This window comes from Neophocaena asiaeorientalis, unplaced genomic scaffold (genome assembly GCF_003031525.2).
Source record: "Neophocaena asiaeorientalis asiaeorientalis breed wild unplaced genomic scaffold, Neophocaena_asiaeorientalis_V1.1 scaffold43, whole genome shotgun sequence".
Taxonomy (NCBI): domain Eukaryota; kingdom Metazoa; phylum Chordata; class Mammalia; order Artiodactyla; family Phocoenidae; genus Neophocaena; species Neophocaena asiaeorientalis.
In genome coordinates this window covers 4,526,381-4,544,937 of record NW_020173674.1, presented here as the reverse complement: position 1 = coordinate 4,544,937, position 18,557 = coordinate 4,526,381, and the positions used below count along the sequence as shown (strand labels likewise).

General features: G+C 49.6%; 1 protein-coding gene across 2 annotated transcripts in view; it reads right to left on the bottom strand.

The window, feature by feature from the left end:
• CPT1A (carnitine palmitoyltransferase 1A) overlaps positions 1 to 18,557 on the bottom strand; it is a 59,686-nt gene that overhangs the window by 29,068 nt on the left and 12,061 nt on the right. For both annotated transcript variants that reach the window (XM_024749329.1, XM_024749328.1), the window contains exons 2-8: positions 13,433 to 13,586; positions 10,714 to 10,853; positions 5,727 to 5,898; positions 3,740 to 3,841; positions 2,805 to 2,942; positions 1,818 to 1,895; positions 375 to 482 (exon numbers count right to left, since the gene is read on the bottom strand). In XM_024749329.1, coding sequence (XP_024605097.1) covers positions 375 to 482; positions 1,818 to 1,895; positions 2,805 to 2,942; positions 3,740 to 3,841; positions 5,727 to 5,898; positions 10,714 to 10,853; positions 13,433 to 13,573 — 879 coding nt within the window. In that variant the 5' untranslated portion in view covers positions 13,574 to 13,586. The remainder of the gene's footprint in view (positions 1 to 374; positions 483 to 1,817; positions 1,896 to 2,804; positions 2,943 to 3,739; positions 3,842 to 5,726; positions 5,899 to 10,713; positions 10,854 to 13,432; positions 13,587 to 18,557) is intronic.

Sequence of the window (18,557 nt, the reverse complement as noted above, 5' to 3'; positions counted from 1 at the left end):
TTTCCTTCACGAGCGAGTGAGGGTTTCTTTGTAGGACAGACTGCAGAACTAAAATACATCAAACATATATCCGTTTAGGATACAGAGGAGAATTAAATCTCCAAGTAATTAGTAATTATGCTGAGTGAAAGAGGCTAGACCAAAAAAAAAAAAAAAAATGCATGTTGTAAAATTCCATTCACAAGTTTTAGAAGATGCAAAGCTAACCTAGAGTGACAGAAAGCAGGTCAGGGCGATGGTTTCACGAGTACAGAGATATACCTCAGTATATCAGAACTTATCAAAGCGGATGCTTCAAACGTGTGCAGTACGTCAGTTACACCTTGATAAAGCTGCTCGAAAAGAATTTTTTAAAAAGCAGTTTGTTTCCATACCGGTTTGATCTCCTCCCGGTCCAGTTTGCGTCTGTAAAGCAGGATGGCATGGATACCGTTGCCTGCTCTCGCTGCCTGAATGTGAGTCGGCGTGATGTACAGCAAATCCTGATACAAGAAAACACACGACAGCAGGGAGAATGTTCATAGGAAAAGACAGGCGAACTTCAACACACAGTTAAAATATTTCTATACGTGTGTTAATGACATCTGCCCTGCTGGAAAAGAAATCATTTTCATTTTCTACACTTTTTCAGTTTTACTGTGTTCACGTTTCAAGCCCCCAAATAATTCTTGCGCTAGGAAAGGTAACAGGATATTTTAAAAGTGAATTGTAAATAAATATAACTCGTCTAAAAAAAAAAGATAACAGCACTTCACCCCAATTATCGTCATAGAATGCATAAAAAGGAAAGCAGAAATTAAAAGGAGCAATGAGATAATTAGGGAGTTTTCTGAATGAGAAGGAACCAAAGGTTAAAATAACCTTTTATATAGAGCAGTGCTTACAACTTTCTAAATTTGGGGACACGTTTCTAAGTGTCTACATTTTTCAAGTCCAAGGGATGCTTGTCTCAACTATATTTTGAGAGAACCTATGTGCAGGGCTGCCCCTGATTACGTGGGAAATAGACACCAAAGTCTTCAGGAACAAAAGGGCACCAGGTGGACAGCTCACTCTCAAAAAGTAGTCTTCTGGGCCACACCAACAATTTTTCTCTAAGTTTGCGATTGTTTCCAATGGAAAAAAAAAATTTTTTAAACAGTAGAAATTTTAAAGGAGAAAAACAGAAAAAGCAAACATAGAAGAAGGTGGAAAAACTCAAAGGAAGCAAAGAGCAGAAAGAAAGGGAAAGACAGATTCACCAGTTATTTAAGGCCAGTTATTAGACCCCAATGAGATGCTTCTAACAAAATAACAGGGTGTGCTCTGCAGACCACCTATGTCTCAAAAGGCAAGAAAGACGGAGGAGATGTGAAAATGACAGTGCAGCACCCCGGCGTCCCAGGGCCCAGAAGAACAAAGCTCAGCGTGTGGACAAACTCTCAGCCGACCCACAGACCCTGAGCTTTTCGGGGTGGGCAGGGATGTGATCGTTCACCGCTACGCAGGCTCCGTCAGGAAAACAGAGGGAAGGAAAAGAGGGAGAGGTTCGCTGCCACGAGGAAAGTCAATCGCCACGAGAGCACCTGTGCGATCCGAATTTCTCTGCAGCAAATTGGTGGGTGCCTTGAGCTACCCGGCGATTCCAAAAGGACATCCACGGGGCTCTCCAGTGTGCAAAGCAGGTCCTGGGCTCCCTGCTAGGGGCGTGAGGCCTCGGACGGGGACGGCAGGGCCAGAGGAGCACAGGGAAACCCACAGTGTCCCCAGGCAGCCCACAGGGCCGGGAAGAGGCCACCCTGGTGCGTGGTCTCCATCAGACACCGCTCGGGACTTACCATCGCGTAGTAATTGCTGTTCACCATCAGTGGCCCTCGTCCTCGGAGGTAGATGTACTCCTCCCACCAGTCACTCACCTGTCAGGTGCACACAGGAGAGACCAACCGACAGGCTTAACCAGGCTGCCCAGGGCGGAGGCGGGGTGCGGGGGGCTCGGCGAGGGTGCATTTCGTGCTTTGTCATGTATGTTTGACATCATTTCTCCCTCTCTTGGGGGCCAAGACAGCCCTAACTAGATGGAATGCAGAACAGTGGGAAGGAACTGGAAAGCGGTTTTATTTGAGTCAAGACATAGCTAGAAGGTAGATCACCTTCATTTTATAGAGGGTTAAAAAAAAAAAAAGACCAAAGGGAAAAAAGAAGGGATAAATGTCGGACTGCTAACATTTCTTGACCATCAACAACACACCAAACCGCCCCACAGACTGCTTCTCGCCTTCTGCTGCCAAGGCTCCCCAAGGCAGCCACTGACTCAGCCGTGCTCGGTTCCCTTTCAGAGCCACACAGCGTCCATGTGTGCTGTCCTCCCGATGTCCCCTAGAAGGCCAGCAACCTCGTCCTAACCACATCCACAACCTCCAGGACCCAAGGATCACGATTCCCTCCCTTTGTAAAGTACATACACATACAGAACAGTGCGCATCTAAGAACCTAAGCGTACATGTGAAAATGTTTACAAACTCAACATGCCCATGTAACCAGCGCAGGATCAAACTTGAAGGTGACCTGCCCCACCCACCGTGGCCTCTGGCGGGTTTTCTCCAGCCACCGCCCACTTGCAGTCCCACCCACCGGGTGTGTCTGGGTCACACCTTCTCCAAGCTAGCCATTCCTCAAAACCTCAACCCCCTCCCCCCACGGCCTCATTTCATCAGCCAATGTCTCCTCCCGCCCGCCATGCGCAGGGAAGCTAGCTGGCTCATGGAACAGATTATATGCTCCTACAGAAAATTCCACCAGGAAAAATAGCGTGTATGTATACTCACATAATTGGTAGCCCACCAGGACTTGAGCTTCAAATACCACTGCAATCTCGGCCCGAGATTGATAGCAAAATCTTGTGCCAGAGCTGTCATCCGTGTAAAGTCTCCTTCCTTCATAAGAGGCTTCACAGATTCCAGGTACTGGGGTTGATGGAAAAAACATAAGCCTAGTTAAAACAGATGGTTTCCTTCCTCGTGCCTTAGAAAAAGGCAGCTCTTCACACAAGGTAGCTAACTCCAATACTAAAGGATGTTTTAGGTCAGTGATAACAAGTAAACTTTTTTGTCCTTTACTGGCATACAAGCTCCCAGATCTTGAATCACCACAAAAATCATCAAAGTGGATTCTAGACTGACAAGATCGAGGTGTGATCGACAAGGAACTTTCAATGTGTATTTTTTTCTCCGTCATCTGGTCCTTAATAAGAGCTCTGTTCTCACCTAAGCACCTTCACAGGTGCCAGTGAGATGGGTGGGGAGGCCCTGAGAGCCAAGGGTAGGACCAAAGGCTGGTGTTCAGGACACCAGGACGGGAAAGGAGCCAGAATGATAGGGACGGAGAAGGTCACACCACCAGGTCAAGGCCAGGCCTCCAGTTCAAAATTTTCGGGGTCCCCACGTTGATCTGCTCTGGCCCTTGAGGGTAAGAGCAGGCAGTTAGCAGTTCACAGCACTCAACAACGTCTACCACGTGCATAAGCGAACTTACGGGACACAAAACTGCTGCTAGGACCTGAGTTTGCCATGAGATTTTTTTTTTTTTTCCGGCTATGCCGTGGGGCACGCGGGATCTTAGTTCCCCAACCAGGGATCCAGCCCGTGCCCCCTGCATTGGGAGCACAGAGGCCTAACCACTGGACCGCCAGGGAAGTCCCATCGAGTCACAGACCTTAACGTTTCAGAGCGGGCGTTCTGGGGACGTGTGAAGCCGCACCTACCCTGTTGACGGTATCCTGGACGGCTGGGACCGGCAGGCGTGGCAGAGACGTCTGGAAGCTGTACAACATAGGTTTGCGGCCTGAAAAGATCTTGACCATACCCTTAAAAAAAAAAAAAAAGGTACATTCTCAAAGACGAGCTCTGTCAGAGGTCCGAAACCAGATCTCCAGGATATACAACTTGCCGACCGCAGACTGATTTTCTGTGCTGGCTCATTTCCTCTAGTCCATTTTCTGCCCCTACACTTGCAGGCCTCAGCAAACAAGTAACCCCAAATAAGACCCAGGGTGAATGAAACCCTACGTCTGACAGATGCCTGAGACGTCCTGCCCTGTCCAGGCGGTGCTGTTCCCCGGGCACCCTGACAGTGGGTCTGACTGCACTTCTGCATGGCGGGTAAGTTCCACCCACCTACTTCTGCAAGGCCCTCGGTTTCGGGATTGGCTCCCGGGGCTGGGAGAGGGACCTGGACCTGGAGCCAAGTGCAGCCCCTTCAGTCAGTATCAAGCCTGGTGGATGGCACATACTTGCCTGCTATAGTCTGGAATGATCTAAACTTGCTGTGATGACTGGTCATCTCATGCAGACCAGACTTCAAAGGAACTTCTAGGGCTCACAGTGTGTGTGTGGACAGGGGAGTGATTCTTGATGTCGAAGAGCAGGTGGGACTCACCTGGACACCAGCCATGAAGGCCACCCTGGGGAAGGTCGTTTACCTTGCTCTGTGAAGTGTGGAAACCATCTCAGAATCTCTCCTGGGAGTTGAATTCTACTTCTCTGGAAATCAGAAATCTTATGTCCAAGCAACAGCAGGAAGTCAGTTCGGGAAAGAGTGAAGCTCAGGGTGTATGGTGGGCTTGGGCACGAGGGTGCCTGCTCCTTTCACAAGGAGCCCCAGGGGATAGCATTCAGCCACCGATGAACCCATCACGGGACAAACCTCCACGCACGTGACCGCTAAGTGACAGGCGGACTAAGGGCTGAGGTGAGCTGATGGAAGGTACTAGAAGCTAAGGGTGAGTCAGCGAGTCCCAGTCAACTGGTCGGCTAAGGTTAGAAAAGCTACAAAGAAGCGGACAGATGGCACTTTTATTTGATGGGTGACATGGATGAGAAACCCAGCAGACATTAATACCAGATGTTCAGAACACACTAAGATCGTTAGAGAAAAAGAGCATCTGGCCCAAACAATGAGGCACGTTGAATCAGGGCTCTCTGGCACTTAAAGGGCAACGCTCAAGTCACCAAGGGGACTGTAGAGCACAGGGAACTCTAGTCAACACTCTGTGATGACCTATACGGGAAAGAGTCTACAAAAGAATGGATATATGTATAATGGATATATGTATATGTATAACTGACTCACTGTGCTGTACACCTGAAACTAACACAACATTGTAACTATACCCCAACAAAAATTAATTAAAAAAAAAAAGTCACCCAGGGGAAAAGGCCCAGCGAGGACCTTCCTTTCAGAAGTAAAAGCCTCCCACACCAGATGTGGAGCTGACGGATAAGCCAGGCACAGAAGGACACATCCTGCGTGGTCTCACAGGTCTGCGGAACCATGGAAGCAGCAAGGAGGGATGGGGGCTGCCGGGGGCTGGGGGACACGGGGCTGCGGGATGGTTAAAAGGGACAAGGTTTCAGTTACAAGAAATAAGTACGTCCTGGAGACCTACCCTAAGGCATCGGGCCTGGAACCAACACTCCTGTGCTGGACTCTTCCAAATTTGCTAAGAGGGCAGATCTCATGTTAAATGCTCTTACGGCCAAAGGCAAGAGGCCTAAGTGGGGCCCGAGGAAACTTCTGGAGAGTGGATAAATCTGTGGCCTTGGCAGTGAGGAAGGCGTCACAAGTGCACTCTTATCTCTGAACACATCAGGCTGTGACAGAGCTACGGCTTCGCAGGTGTCAGGCATACCTCGAGAGAGCGGTTTAAAAACACCCACACCAGCTGTGCCCTGGCGGTGAGTTTGCATTACCATCCAGATTTTGGTGGCGCGGCTTATCTTGCCGTGCTGGGCGAACATCCAGCCGTGGTAGGACAGCAGCACCTTCAGGGAGTAGCGCATGGTGATGATGAGGGCCACCCACAGGCCCGTGCCGAAGAGGACGCCGCTGACCACCTTCTTCGTCTGGCTGGACATGCAGCCACTGCCGAGACAAGACCAGACAAGCCACAGGTTCGTCCACGTGGAAAGGAGGCCACGGGCAATGGCGCCGAGAGGCGCCACGTGCTACAAGGTGGGTGGTCTCCTGTGGACACAGCTGAGGCCACAGACCCCAATTGGGGCCAGGCCTTATCAGGGAGACGACAACCCGTGTTAAGCCAACTCTCAAAAGACTCAGCCATCTTTCTCCTGGATTTGAGATAAACCAGCCGCATCTGCTTTGCTGGTCCTCGAAACAAACCAAGGCTAATCTGCACCCTGGGGAGCACGGACAACTTCCTCCAGGCCCAGGAATGAGGATGGAGATTATGGGGGAGGCGGTAGCCCGTCCACGATGAGCGCTCAGCCCCAGACTGACCTGCTTTCTCCTGGGCTGGGAGCCGGCAGCAATCCTGCTCCTTCCCTTCCTGCTACTCATGACGCTTTTTCCTTAAACACACCTTGGGATTTCACCAGGATGCATAAGAAACGCAGATTAACTGGCACAACTATTACTTCAACTATTTAGATCAAAAGAGCTTGTTTTCGATCTGGGTAGGAACACTTAACCATGAATACACGTAGACACTGATGACATAAAATGATCATTTAAAATCGAAAACTGACAGAGAAAATGTTTTCGTTTGCTAAGGAGAGTAATATATTATCTGGTAAAGATGGGACTTCAAAAATGAGAAGAAATGCAGCTACTCACTCACCTTTGTGGGCTGTAGTTTTAGTTGTTTTGGAAACCACAATATTTTTTCAAAATAAAAATAATTTAAATAACAAATGCTGGCGAGGTTGCAGAGAAAGGGGAACCCTTATGCGCTGTTGGTGGGAATGTAAATTGATGCAGCCACTGTGGAAAACAGTATGGACCTTCCTCAAAAAAAAAGTTAAAAATAGAACTACCATATGATCCAACAATTTCACTTCTGGGCTTTTATCTGAAGAAAATGAAATCACCCCATGTTCACGACAGCACTATTTACAACAGCCAAGATATGGAAACCTAAGTGTCCACGGACAAACGAACGGATAAAGAAGAGGTGGTAGGTATGTATCAATACAATGGAATATTATTTAGCTAGGAAGAAAAGCAGAAAATCCTGCCATTGTGACAACATGGATGGACCTTGAGGGCATTATACAAAGTGAAAAAAGTCAGACAGAGAAAGACAAATACCATATGATATCACTTAAATGTGGAATCTAAAATATGACACAAATGAGCTTTTTAATGAAACAGAAACAGACTCACAGATATAGAAAACTATAATATATGTATGTATATATTCCTGAATCACTTTGCTGTACACCAGAAACTAACACAGTATCATACCTTAACTGTACTTCAATTTTTTAAAAAATGTTGAAAAAAGAAAGACACATACTGGACAATCTCTGTTATACATGAAATCTAAAAGACATTTTCAATTTGTAACTATATTTGGTGACGGATGTTAACAAGACTTTGGTAATTATTTTGCAATATATACATATATCAAATCATTATGTTATACACCTAAAAACTAATACAACGTTTTACGTCAATCATATCCTTAACCTAAAGGTTTCGCCAATATTTCGAAACCACCAATTAAACATCTTCTCCTACTTCAGTAACACAGAAACGAAAAGTAAAATACTGGCAAAACGTCTGCTTCAAAACGTATCTTTCTATAACCTGTCAATTCTTGCATTCAAGTTTAACTGTAGTCTCTACTTTAAACCTCTACCTTCTTTTCTGATGGTCTAATCTACAAGCAAATTTGGATTTAAGAACCTGTCTTTCAGACAATCTATGCTTTAGATTTCTAAGTCCTATGTCACTGAACTTGGAAAAGACACACCTACTTGATTCACAAAAATCAAGTAGTATTTTTACATTAACAAATGATGTGTTCAGCATTTTTTTAAATTATTTTTTTCTTTTTTTTAAAATTATTTTTCGGCTGTGTTGGGTCTTTGTTGCTACATGCAGGCTTTCTCTAGTTGTGGCGAGCGGGGGCTACTCTTTGCTGCGGAGCGTGGGTTCTAGGCACACGGGCTTCAGCAGTTGTGGCGCACGGGCTTAGTTGCTCCGCAGCATGTGGGATCTTCCCGGACCAGGGCTTGAACCCGTGTCCCCTGCATTGCCAGGCGGATTCTTAACCACTGCACCACCAGGGAAGTCCCCCAGCATATTTTATATATATGCATACAGGCACTTTGACAGCAAGCACCAGCTTTAATAGCTTTCTGTTAAAGGGCATGCCCCTTCCGAGGCTGCAGGGGATGGGCTTACACAGAGCACGACGTACACCTACATTCAGGGAAGCTGCAACCTCAGGACGTTGGGAACCCTCTCCAGGAAGACTTTGCAGAACAGCCCTTGAACCTGGAAGACGCTGGCCCCTTCACCTGGTCTTTCTAAATTTGGGCCAGGGATGGCCCAGTTTACCGCAATTGGTTTAGAGGGACAAAGAAACAAATCTTATAAAGACCCAGATTAGAAAGGGCTTTAAATAGGCAACACTTCTAAATATAATCCAGTGCAAAGAGACGGCCCCCACTCGAAAGTAAATTAAAAAACTGTGTTAAACCCAAGTAGGCAGGAAATCGGAGGTGAACTGTCTGCAGGGGGTGCAGGACTGCGGCTCCCCGGAAATAAAGGAGGGGAAGAGAGAGGCTGGGGCAGGGGGGTGAGAGCGACAGGGTCTCTGCCTGGCTTCCCGGCCCCCAGGCAGAGCAAGGAGTCGGGCAGGCGTCCAGCACAGGCGTGCTTCCACTGCAATGACAGGGCTTTGTATCCTGGGCCCTGCGGACGCTTATAAAGGCAGGAGCCAGCGATCCCGAGGTGGCCAGAGGCTCCGAGGGACTCAGCTGGACTCTCGGTGACTCTCGTGTATCCCTGGACACCATGAATATGGAGCAGCTTTCAGGAGTGAGGGGCATCCGCTCAAAGCAACGTAAGAAGATTCAGACCTTCAACTTAAAACCACTTAATCATTTCTTTAGAGTGATCAGAATCAAATTCAGTCCTGAGCTGGGAGCCTTCCTTTATGTCACATTTGACCACGTTACTTTCCTGTTCTTTTCTGAAAGAACGATATTCGAATCCAAACAACCAACTGATTTAGTAAAAGGCCCAGAAGTTCATCTGTTTAGCTCAGGCCCAGCCCCGACCCTGTAGCTACGGCCCAGGGACCCCGTAGACACACCTGGGATGTACCCCATCCCTCACAGACCCCACCTGCCTCCCAAAACCCGTGGCGCAAAAAGCAAAGCCCAAGCATGGGACGAGGACTTGGGGACTATTATTTCTCTGGTAACAGACGTACGATGTCCTCCGGTGTTAACAAGCAACACAGGAATAGGATCAAAGGCTTGGCAGGGGACAGCCACAGCCGAGCTGGAGGCATGAGTACTTTCCAACCAGAAGATAAAAATATGTCTTCCACGGGACTTCCCGGGCGGCCCAGCAGTTAGGACTTGGCGCTTTCACTGCCGAGGGCGCGAGTTCAATCCCTGGTCGGGGAACTAGGATCCCGCCACAAGCTGCTTGGTACAGCCAAAACAAACATTGTAAATGTGCCTTCCAGAGCCACGGCCGCCATCACAAATGGGGTAATGGAAACAGCCCTGTGTATGTCCTATCATTTGGCCACTCGAACACCAGTAAGGCAGAGGTGCTGTTTTTTTTTGTTTTTTTTTTTTGTGGTACGCGGGCCTCTCACTGTTGTGGCCTCTCCCATTGCAGAGCCTGTCACGCAGGCTCAGCGGCCATGGCTCACGGGCCCAGCCGCTCCGCGGCATGTGGGATCTTCCCGGACCGGGGCACGAACCCGTGTCCCCTGCATCGGCAGGCGGACTCTCAACCACTGTGCCACCAGGGAAGCCCCCAGAGGTGCTGGTTTTTTGCGTTTGCCTGGCAAGAAGGTTCTCCGAGGGGAGGCTCAGGGCACGTTGAAGGAAGCACAGGTGTCCGACCACGTGGAGCTGGGTCTGGATTCCAGCTCCCCACTTCCCCTCTTTGTGACTCTGGGCAGGAATCTGCACCTCTGAACATTTCCTCACTTTTTCATGTCGGAGACCCCAGCGAGAGAGGTCACTGCAGCGCAGGGGCCAAACGGCAGGAGAGGCTACACGGGAGCCAGGGCCACCCCCAGGACCGGAGGGAAGAAAGAGGGGCTCCAGAAATGCCCTCGAGGGCACGGCCAACATTCTGGCATGAGACCCCAGGCACCACGTAGCTTGCAAGAAAAATATCAACCCAAGGCCCCGCCTGGCCGAATATCATGGTATTACAAAAGCTTCTAGAAAAATCTACAGCAACCAGGAGAGAGTGTTGGGGTCCCCCCGGTGTTCTAAGCCAATCAGACAGGGAGCTGAGGGGCTGAGGTCTCCCCAGAACCCCCGACAGCAGTCAGTTCCCAGGGTCCCAGAACTCCAGGACGGACCCCAGTGCAGCGAAGAGACCTTGTCCAGAACCGGCTCCTGGGGCAGAAATTCGTTTTGAGGGTCCCCCTGGCCAGACTAAGTTGACTGCCACTGCTGGCCCCCACCTCGGGCCCTGACATGTCCTGGCGGGTACCCCAGGACCAAGGCTGCCCTTCTTGTCCCTGGTCTCCAGAGAAAGGGCCACAAGGGTCCCCAAACTCCCGACGGGACCTTCATACCAGTCCAGGAAACGGGGAGAAAGCCGACATGACAACCACAGCAAAAGCCTCAAACTGAATCCACAACAGCCATGACGTGTGAGAAGACATGAAAACGTCAGCAACAAAGAAGTCAGTAACTCTTAGATGGTTGGAGATTTGAAAGGGTTACTTACGTCCTGTCAAGGGTCCGATTGATTTTTGCAATTACTCCCAAAGAGGGGTCGATCTTGGTGTACATTGTTGATACCACGCCCACAACCACGATGAGCCAGCTGGAGGGACTCGCCGGGTATACGCCGGTGATGATGCCATTCTAAACACAGACACGCACGGCATGAGCAACGTCCCTCCTGGTGGTGGGGGCCCGTGAGCTGGCAGGCAGTGGAGGGGTGGGGGGTCTGCACACAGGGGCAGCTAAGCGGCCACACTATCACTACTGGAAACGTTCCCCAGAGCCTCCAGCCCCCAGCTGCTCTGATTTCTGTCCAGCTCCTTCCCTTCCTCTACTTCTGAGCCAAAACCCTTCCTAAAACAGTTCCCCCAGAGAGTGACCCCAGGACATTAGACTCACCCGAAGCACTAGTTTAACATACAGATTCCCGAGCTTCACCCAGACTGACTCAGGACACTGGCCACCTTGCCAACCACGATGTCCTCTCCCCAGCATGCTACACCCAGGATGCCTGGAGAGCGCCCCCCACCCAACTCCAAAACCACCCCTCCTGCTGCTCCTGAATCGGACACCATTCAACCCGAGGTATTTCCAGGAAACCTCACTTCATGTCAAGAATTTGCTGTAAGATGCTTCAGCCAAAGCTCCCCCAGCCTGCCTTCAAAAAAAAGAAAGGAGCAGTGGAAGCAGGGGGAAGGAAGACATATGACCCAAAATTGGCAAAATGTTGACAGCTATGGAAACGAGCAGTGCGGCTTTATTACCCTCTCTACTTTTGCGTATGTTTCAAAACTTCCAATTAAAAAATCTTGGGACTTCCCTGGCAGTCCAGCGGTTAAGACTCTGCACTTCCAATGCAGGGGGCCCAGGTTTGATCCCCGGTCGGGCAACTAAGATCTCGCATGCCACGCAGCGCAGGCAAAATATTTTTAAAATTTAAAAATAAATAAAAACTTAAAAAAAAAATCTTACTGAAGCCATGATAATAGTTAAGATAATAGATTAAAAAACTCTCAAAGCTGTATCTGAATTCTCTCAGAAGAGACTTACACATCCCTACATGTTATTCTCATTATGGAGAATCACAAAAGATTTTAAACAAAGTGGTTGGGTGCAGGGGGGCCTTCTGGTGTTCTCTGAACCGTTCTTGTAAAATAAACAGGTACATACGTTAAATTAAAACGGAGGGAGGACGTTTCTAGATTAAAGGTCTCTGCTCGCCACATCCCCCTGACCGGCAGCAGCTATGCAAGCCTTCCCCCTGCTTCCTGAGCATCAGACGGTCCCCTAAGGAAGCACGTGGTTAGGACGCACCCTTGCTGTGCACTGTCTGTTTTCGTACGCTAGTTTTGCCCCCTCGGCAGTACCACAAGGTTTTTAAAGTCCAGGAACAACGTCTACACTGGGTTAAGACAACGGCCACACCTGGGCACCCAAGCTTCTACTTTCCTCCATTTGTAGGTAAGAGGAGGCGTCCCAGCAAGGTCAGGCGCGCAAAGGGCACTTTCCCCTGTAGGTGGCGCCCTCCTCCACTTCGGGTGGGTCATGCTGCTGGCGCCCACAAGGGACCAGCGTGAGGGGAACATGTACCTGAGCCCCAGACCCGTCTGGCAGAGCCCGGGAACACCTGTCCAGCGTGGCCAGGTCCCAGGGGCCGGCCCACTGTCTCCCTGGTCACTGTTCCCATCCACCCTAGCTCCTGGGCCTTTTTTTAAAAAAAATATTTATTTATTTATTTATTTGGTTGCACTGGGTCTTAGTTGCAGCTCGCAGGCTCCTTAGTTGCGGCAGGCAGGCTCCTTAGTTGTGGCATGTGAACTCAGTTGCGGTATGCACGTGGGACCTAGTTCCCAGACCAGGGATCGAACCCAGGGCCCCTGCATTGGGAGCGTGGAATCTTACCCACTGCACCACCAGGGAAGTCCCTTTTCAACAGCCTGCCTTGGAGCTGCCCTCTGAAGGGAAAACTGGACAACAAACACACAAACTGGGGAACAGCGGGGCAGGCACTTCTGGTGCACTTTCGTCTTGCTTGAATTTTTTTAAACATGCATTTGTACTTCTGTGATTCTTATTTTCTCTTTTTCGGGAGAAGGAAGGATTTATTCTTACAGGCAGCAGGTAAGGAGCACCCCGGGGATCTTTCCCAGCAGTGTTTCCCTAAACGGCACAACTGGGGAAGTTTTAAGCGAAGGGTACATGCATGTTCATGACTTTTGTAATTTTTTAAATAAGTGAATTAAAAACAAGACACGTGCTTAAAAACAGTGAATAAATGTCCACTCTTGCAGGTAAACAGAATTGAGAACATGAGTGGTTAACTGTATTTGCACTTACGTGCATCTTTTTCAACGCTGGACTATTTTATTGGCGAGACTCCTGTTAAACTCGCTGCGGTTTCACACAGCTGAAAAACAATCCTTTTCCTACAAGGTGTAGAGGGGGTTCTGGACTCGGAGCCCAGACGTGGAGTCTAGCCTTTATTCTGCTTCTTCCGAGCAGGTCACTTACCCTCTCCGATTTCCTCACCTGCCCCACGGGGCCCCGATTCACCCTACCTGCCTTACAGAATTTCTCCAAGAATTCAGCGAGGCAATCCGTGGGAAAGTGTTTCACAAGCCTTAAGGACCACGGAAATATATATGATGTGTCAACTACCACTCTGACACGCTGAAACTTCAATAAAGGGACTGTACAGATTGAAGCAAGTGTCTGAAAACCTTGAATCTGATGAACTTCTTCTTCCAGGAATGAAGTCCAGACAGATAGATCTGCCTGAGGGCCTCGTGGCTCAGCCGGAGGTCGATTCCGTCGGGAGTGACCGTGAACTGAAAGGCCACGGCTTGGTGAGCCTCCGCCATGGTTATCGAGCTCCTGGAAAGACAAGGGGAGAACGTAACACAGAGGGGGCACTGACCGGACATTAGAAAACCTCTAACTTGTAGAGAAGCGTAATCCATTCTGAATCTGATTGTTTCCTCCCATCTGATAGATTACAAGTTTTTCATTAACACACCCGAATCTGTGATTAGCCATCACCCCTCCCCTGCTGGTCCAGCTAGATACAGACAATTGCGGCCTCTGCTTAGAGGCGCTGGGTGGTCAGCAGAGTCCTGGGGCGGGAACCCCTCGTTCCTTCCTCCACTACTTGCCATCCACCCATCTCTGCCACCCAGTCTACACCCGGCTGACCCAGGAAGCCCAGGGAGGTTTAGCAACTTGCCCCGCAAATGGGAGGCAAATCCCATTCCCGCCCACCAGCCAGCCTAGAGGCTGGCACAGAAAAGTCCACAAATGCGACCACAGTGGCCCCTGATCCCTTATCTTCAGGGATCAACGGTGGGAAAACAGGACCAACGCCAAACACCTTGGCCTCTGGTGCGCATGGGGCTGCTGCCCGAGAAACCCCTTCAGGCTCCACAAAGGACTCCATGAAAACCAGACGCACAGAACCCTCAGGGGGAGGTGGGGTGTGGACAAGACAGGCCGGGCCTTCCTCCTCAGAGGCTGCAGAAATCCAACTGCCGTCAACAGCCAGTATCACGTTCCCTCCCCCGCTGCAGGCTTGGCCCTCCCTGCGGGCTTCCCTGCCTGGCAGAGGCAAGTGCATTGCATTTCCCCTGCTGGGTATATCTGGTCTCCCTTCACCTGCTTCCTTGACGGGATCCCGCCTCACCTCTTCCCTCTTGGCCTCCCCAGCACCAGCCCCTCTGCCAACCTTCTGAAGGCGGGCGATGGCACCACCTCCTCCTAAACCGTGTGCCACCAAGCACACGTGGATAAAGAGGAGCTAAAAATCCAGAACAAACCAGAATAAAAAACCAAAATTGTGAGCGCGTGTGTGTATCCCCATCGCATGCTATGTCTCCTTTTTTTACCCGTGTAATAAGCCCACTGGGGGCAGACGTAGGACCCGTCAAAATCAAGGGTAAGGCGGTTTCAGAGACACCCAGTTACAAAAGTCAAACTAGCTTAGTCTTCAGCAAATCAGGACAAATGATCTCAACTTTCACTCACTGGTTTGTTCAACAAGCGTGTGCTGACCGCCTCCTATGTGCCAGCCGTGGGGAGGATGGAGGTCCCCCTGCCCTCCTGCAGCTCAGACAGGGGGCGGAAAGAAGAGGGAGTGACAGAGGGGACCTCCCAGGTGACATGGAAGCCCAGGAGAAGGATCGGCCAGTGGGCAAGATTTTCAGGCCTGAAGGCAGACCTGGGAAAGGGCTGGAGGTGCAGGGTGGCTGGGCTCGAGGTGGGCGCTAAATTCAGAAAGGGAAGTCCCAGAGGCAGTCGGGTTTCATGCTAAGGGCAATGGAAAAGTATCCCAGGGCTGTGAGTCAGGGGCGTCAGTTCCTGTGTCTGTGTCTGTTCCAAAGAAGACCACTCGGGCTGCTGTTTGGAGCCAGGGGCAGGTGGGGTGAGGAAGTGAGACCAGTACGAAGCTGGGGTGGTCTTCCAGGAGAGCGTGGCCCAGAGTGGGAACACTGGGGACGGGGAGGGTGACCCGCTCCAGACAGGTTTCGGAGGTGCCCTGGGGCTGGGGTCGGAACCGTGTGGGCTCCACGGAGCCTCCACACACAGAAGGGCCACAGCGCGGGGTGGGCTGGGAGTGGAGCATTCACCCCGGGATGGACCGGGGCACCCACGTTGAGATGCTGGGGCAGAGGGAGTGGCTGGGATGGGCACCCGAGAGCGCTGCTCGGATGACCTTGAAAGAAGAAAAGCAAGTCGGCGAAACTTGCATCCCACTCACAGAACCTTGGCCTGGTGCCACCTGTCCAGCATTCAAGAATAGTTACACGTTATTTGGGACTTCCCTGGCGGTCCAGTGGTTAGGACTCTGTGCTTTCACTGCTGAGGGCCTGGGTTCGATCCCTGGTCAGGGAACTAAGATCCTGCGAGCTGTGCGGCGTGGGCAAAAAGAAGAATAAAAAAAATGACACATTGTTTACCTGGCACAGAGCAAACGTCCAGAGCCTGGCTAACTGTGAAGACAGGTCCCATTTGAAAGCAGCATGACCCTAAGCAAAAGCTCGCTACAGGTAAACTGGAAACGCTGAAGACATTTTCAACCAACAGCCGGAATCAACTTCTCGAAAGCTACCCAAGTGGCTCTTAAGATGTTTCCAGAACCTGAAGGTTAACTCCACCCCTCCCCCCATCAAAGCCTTGGGGTGAACACGAAGCAGGTCTTACAAAGACAAGAGTTCTGCAGAGCATACATCACAGCAAATAAAATGATGTGACGACTGGCTACCCTGTCAATGATTTTTTTTAATTAATTAATTAATTTTTATTTTTGGCTGCATTGGGTCTTCATTGCTGTGCGCGGGTTTCCTCTAGTTGCGGCGAGCGGGGGCTACTCTTCATTGCGGTGCACGGGCTTCTCAATGCGGTGGCTTCTCTTGTTGCGGAGCACGGGCTCTAGGCGCGTGGGCTTCAGTAGTTGTGGCTCGCGGGCTCTAGAGCGCAGGCTCGGTAGCTGTGGCGCACGGGCTTAGTTGCTCCGCAGCATGTGGGGTCTTCCCGGACCAGGGCTCGAACCCGTGTCCCCTGCATTGGCAGGCAGGTTCTTAACCACTGTGCTACCAGGAAAATCCCTCAATGATTTTTAAAATCTTTCAAGGGCTTTCTGCAGAACAGGAAGGGATTATTAATGGCAGCAAACTAAATGTAGTGTTTGTAGCCAATTCTCTCCAAAGGTATGTGTCCGGTGTTTGCTCGGGGAGCTAACCTTTGCTGGGCAGGGGCACACAGACAAGGATATTTACAGCCTCCGTTTCTGGAGGCCTTTATCAGAACTCTTTGAAAAATAGATAATTAATAAGGGCCTATACTGTAGAGCACAGGGAACTTCTACTCAATACTCTGTAATGACCTACGTGGGAAAAGAATCTAAAAGAGTGGATATATGTGTATATGTAACTGATTCACTTTGCTGTACAGCAGAAACTAACACAACATTGTAAATCAACTGTACTCCAATAAAAATCATTGTATTATTATTATTTTTTTGGTCACACAATGTGGCATGTGGGATCTTAGTTCCCCCACCAAGGATCAAACCCGTGCCCCCTACAGTGCAAGCATGGGGTCTTAAGCACTGGACTGCCAGGGAAGTCCCTAAAAATTATTTTTTAAAAAAATGAAAAAACTCGGAATTTAACTAGTGATTTGCTTGTTTTGATTGGTTCAGACTAAAAACCAAATAGAAGAGTCTTAGGTGCCCTCTAGGTGGACAATTTGTTTTTCTAGTTTTGCAGGAGCCAGGATGACGATCGTGAGCCGGCCTCCCCCGATTTGAGCCAGAAGCAGGAGTTAGTGAACCGGATGACAAGGGCTTGAGAAGCTCCCTCTGCAAATCTATCGAGTGAAAACTCCACCCTCGATTTTGGCATCCACAGCCTTGCACTTGCAAACATTCAGCCTTGTAATACTGCTCCCTGCAGCCACCAGGACAATGCAGAGCTTTAGCTGCAGTAAAATCCCGCTTCACACCCACCAGGACCGCCATAATCAAAAGGATGGGCGATAACAGGCGCTGGAGAGGATGTGGAGAAATCGGAACCCTCGTGCACGTCTGGCCGGGATGTCAGATGGCACAGCCCCTTTGGAAAAGTCTGGCAGCTCCTCAAACGGTCAGATGTGGAGTTACCACACGACCCAGCAATTCCGCTCCTAGGCCGAGGCTCATGAAAACGTGTGTCTGCACACAAACCTGTACACGATGTTCACGGCGGCATTATTCATAATAACCAAAAAGTGGAAGCAGCCCAAACACCCTCCCACTGATGAACGGGGGTAAACAAAATACGCCCTATCCATACAACAGGATGCTACTTACAGGCAGTACGAGGGGATGACACGCCGACACACACCACCGCACGGGTGAACCTTGAAAACACGATGCTGAGTGACGGCAGCCAGACACAGATGGCCACGTATTATACGATTCCACCTACGGGCAATGTCCAGAACAGGCACATCCACAGAGACAGAAAGTTGCCTAGGGCCGGGGGGAGGTGGGGGTTAAGGAGAGGAGGGTTTCTTTGGGGGGTGATGAAATGTCCCAGAATTGATGGGGGTCCCAGCTGCACATACGTGTGAACATACTAAAATCACTGACGTGTACACTTGAGGTGGGTGGATGGTATGGGATGTGAATGATCTCCCAGTAAAGCTGTCACAAAAACACCGCTGTCTCATGAAACAGGAGTGCTACCTATTTAACACGCATGCATCTAAACCTTCTCTCCTCAGACGTGTAATTCAGGTGGGTGCATTACTACTGCTTTCCCCCGATGTGGCCCTAGTTCTGCATTCACGCTAAGGATCCCCTTAAACAATTGTTACTTCATAACCTTAAGAATTACCATTCAACGCGTTTAGGTGTCACGTGATGTGGTGGTTATTTTCTAAAAGAGCTGCTGCCTTTTTTTAATGTCAAATCACCAACTTTGTGATTCAAATTAAATTCTATGCATTGCTTCACCAATACACATGGAAATATAAATATATGGTGTATTGTATGCTATCACTCCTCAGGACGAGACTTTTTGCAGGTGCCTGAAAACAACTGCTTCAAATATAACATGCACACGTTTTACAGTCAAAGTTAGAAAACTATTTTTTAATTGAATGGTAAGAGCTGCTATCTTTTGGCGATACATACTGAAATATTTACCAATGCACTTTTATCTTTTATCACGTTGGGATTTGCTTCAAAACCACTGGAGGTGGGGGAAGGATGGACAGGGGTAGGAACTGCCATATGTGAGAACTGGTGAAGCTGGGCTGTGACCAAGTGAGAATCCTTAGGCCTGTGCTTCTTTTTTTTTTTTTTTTTTT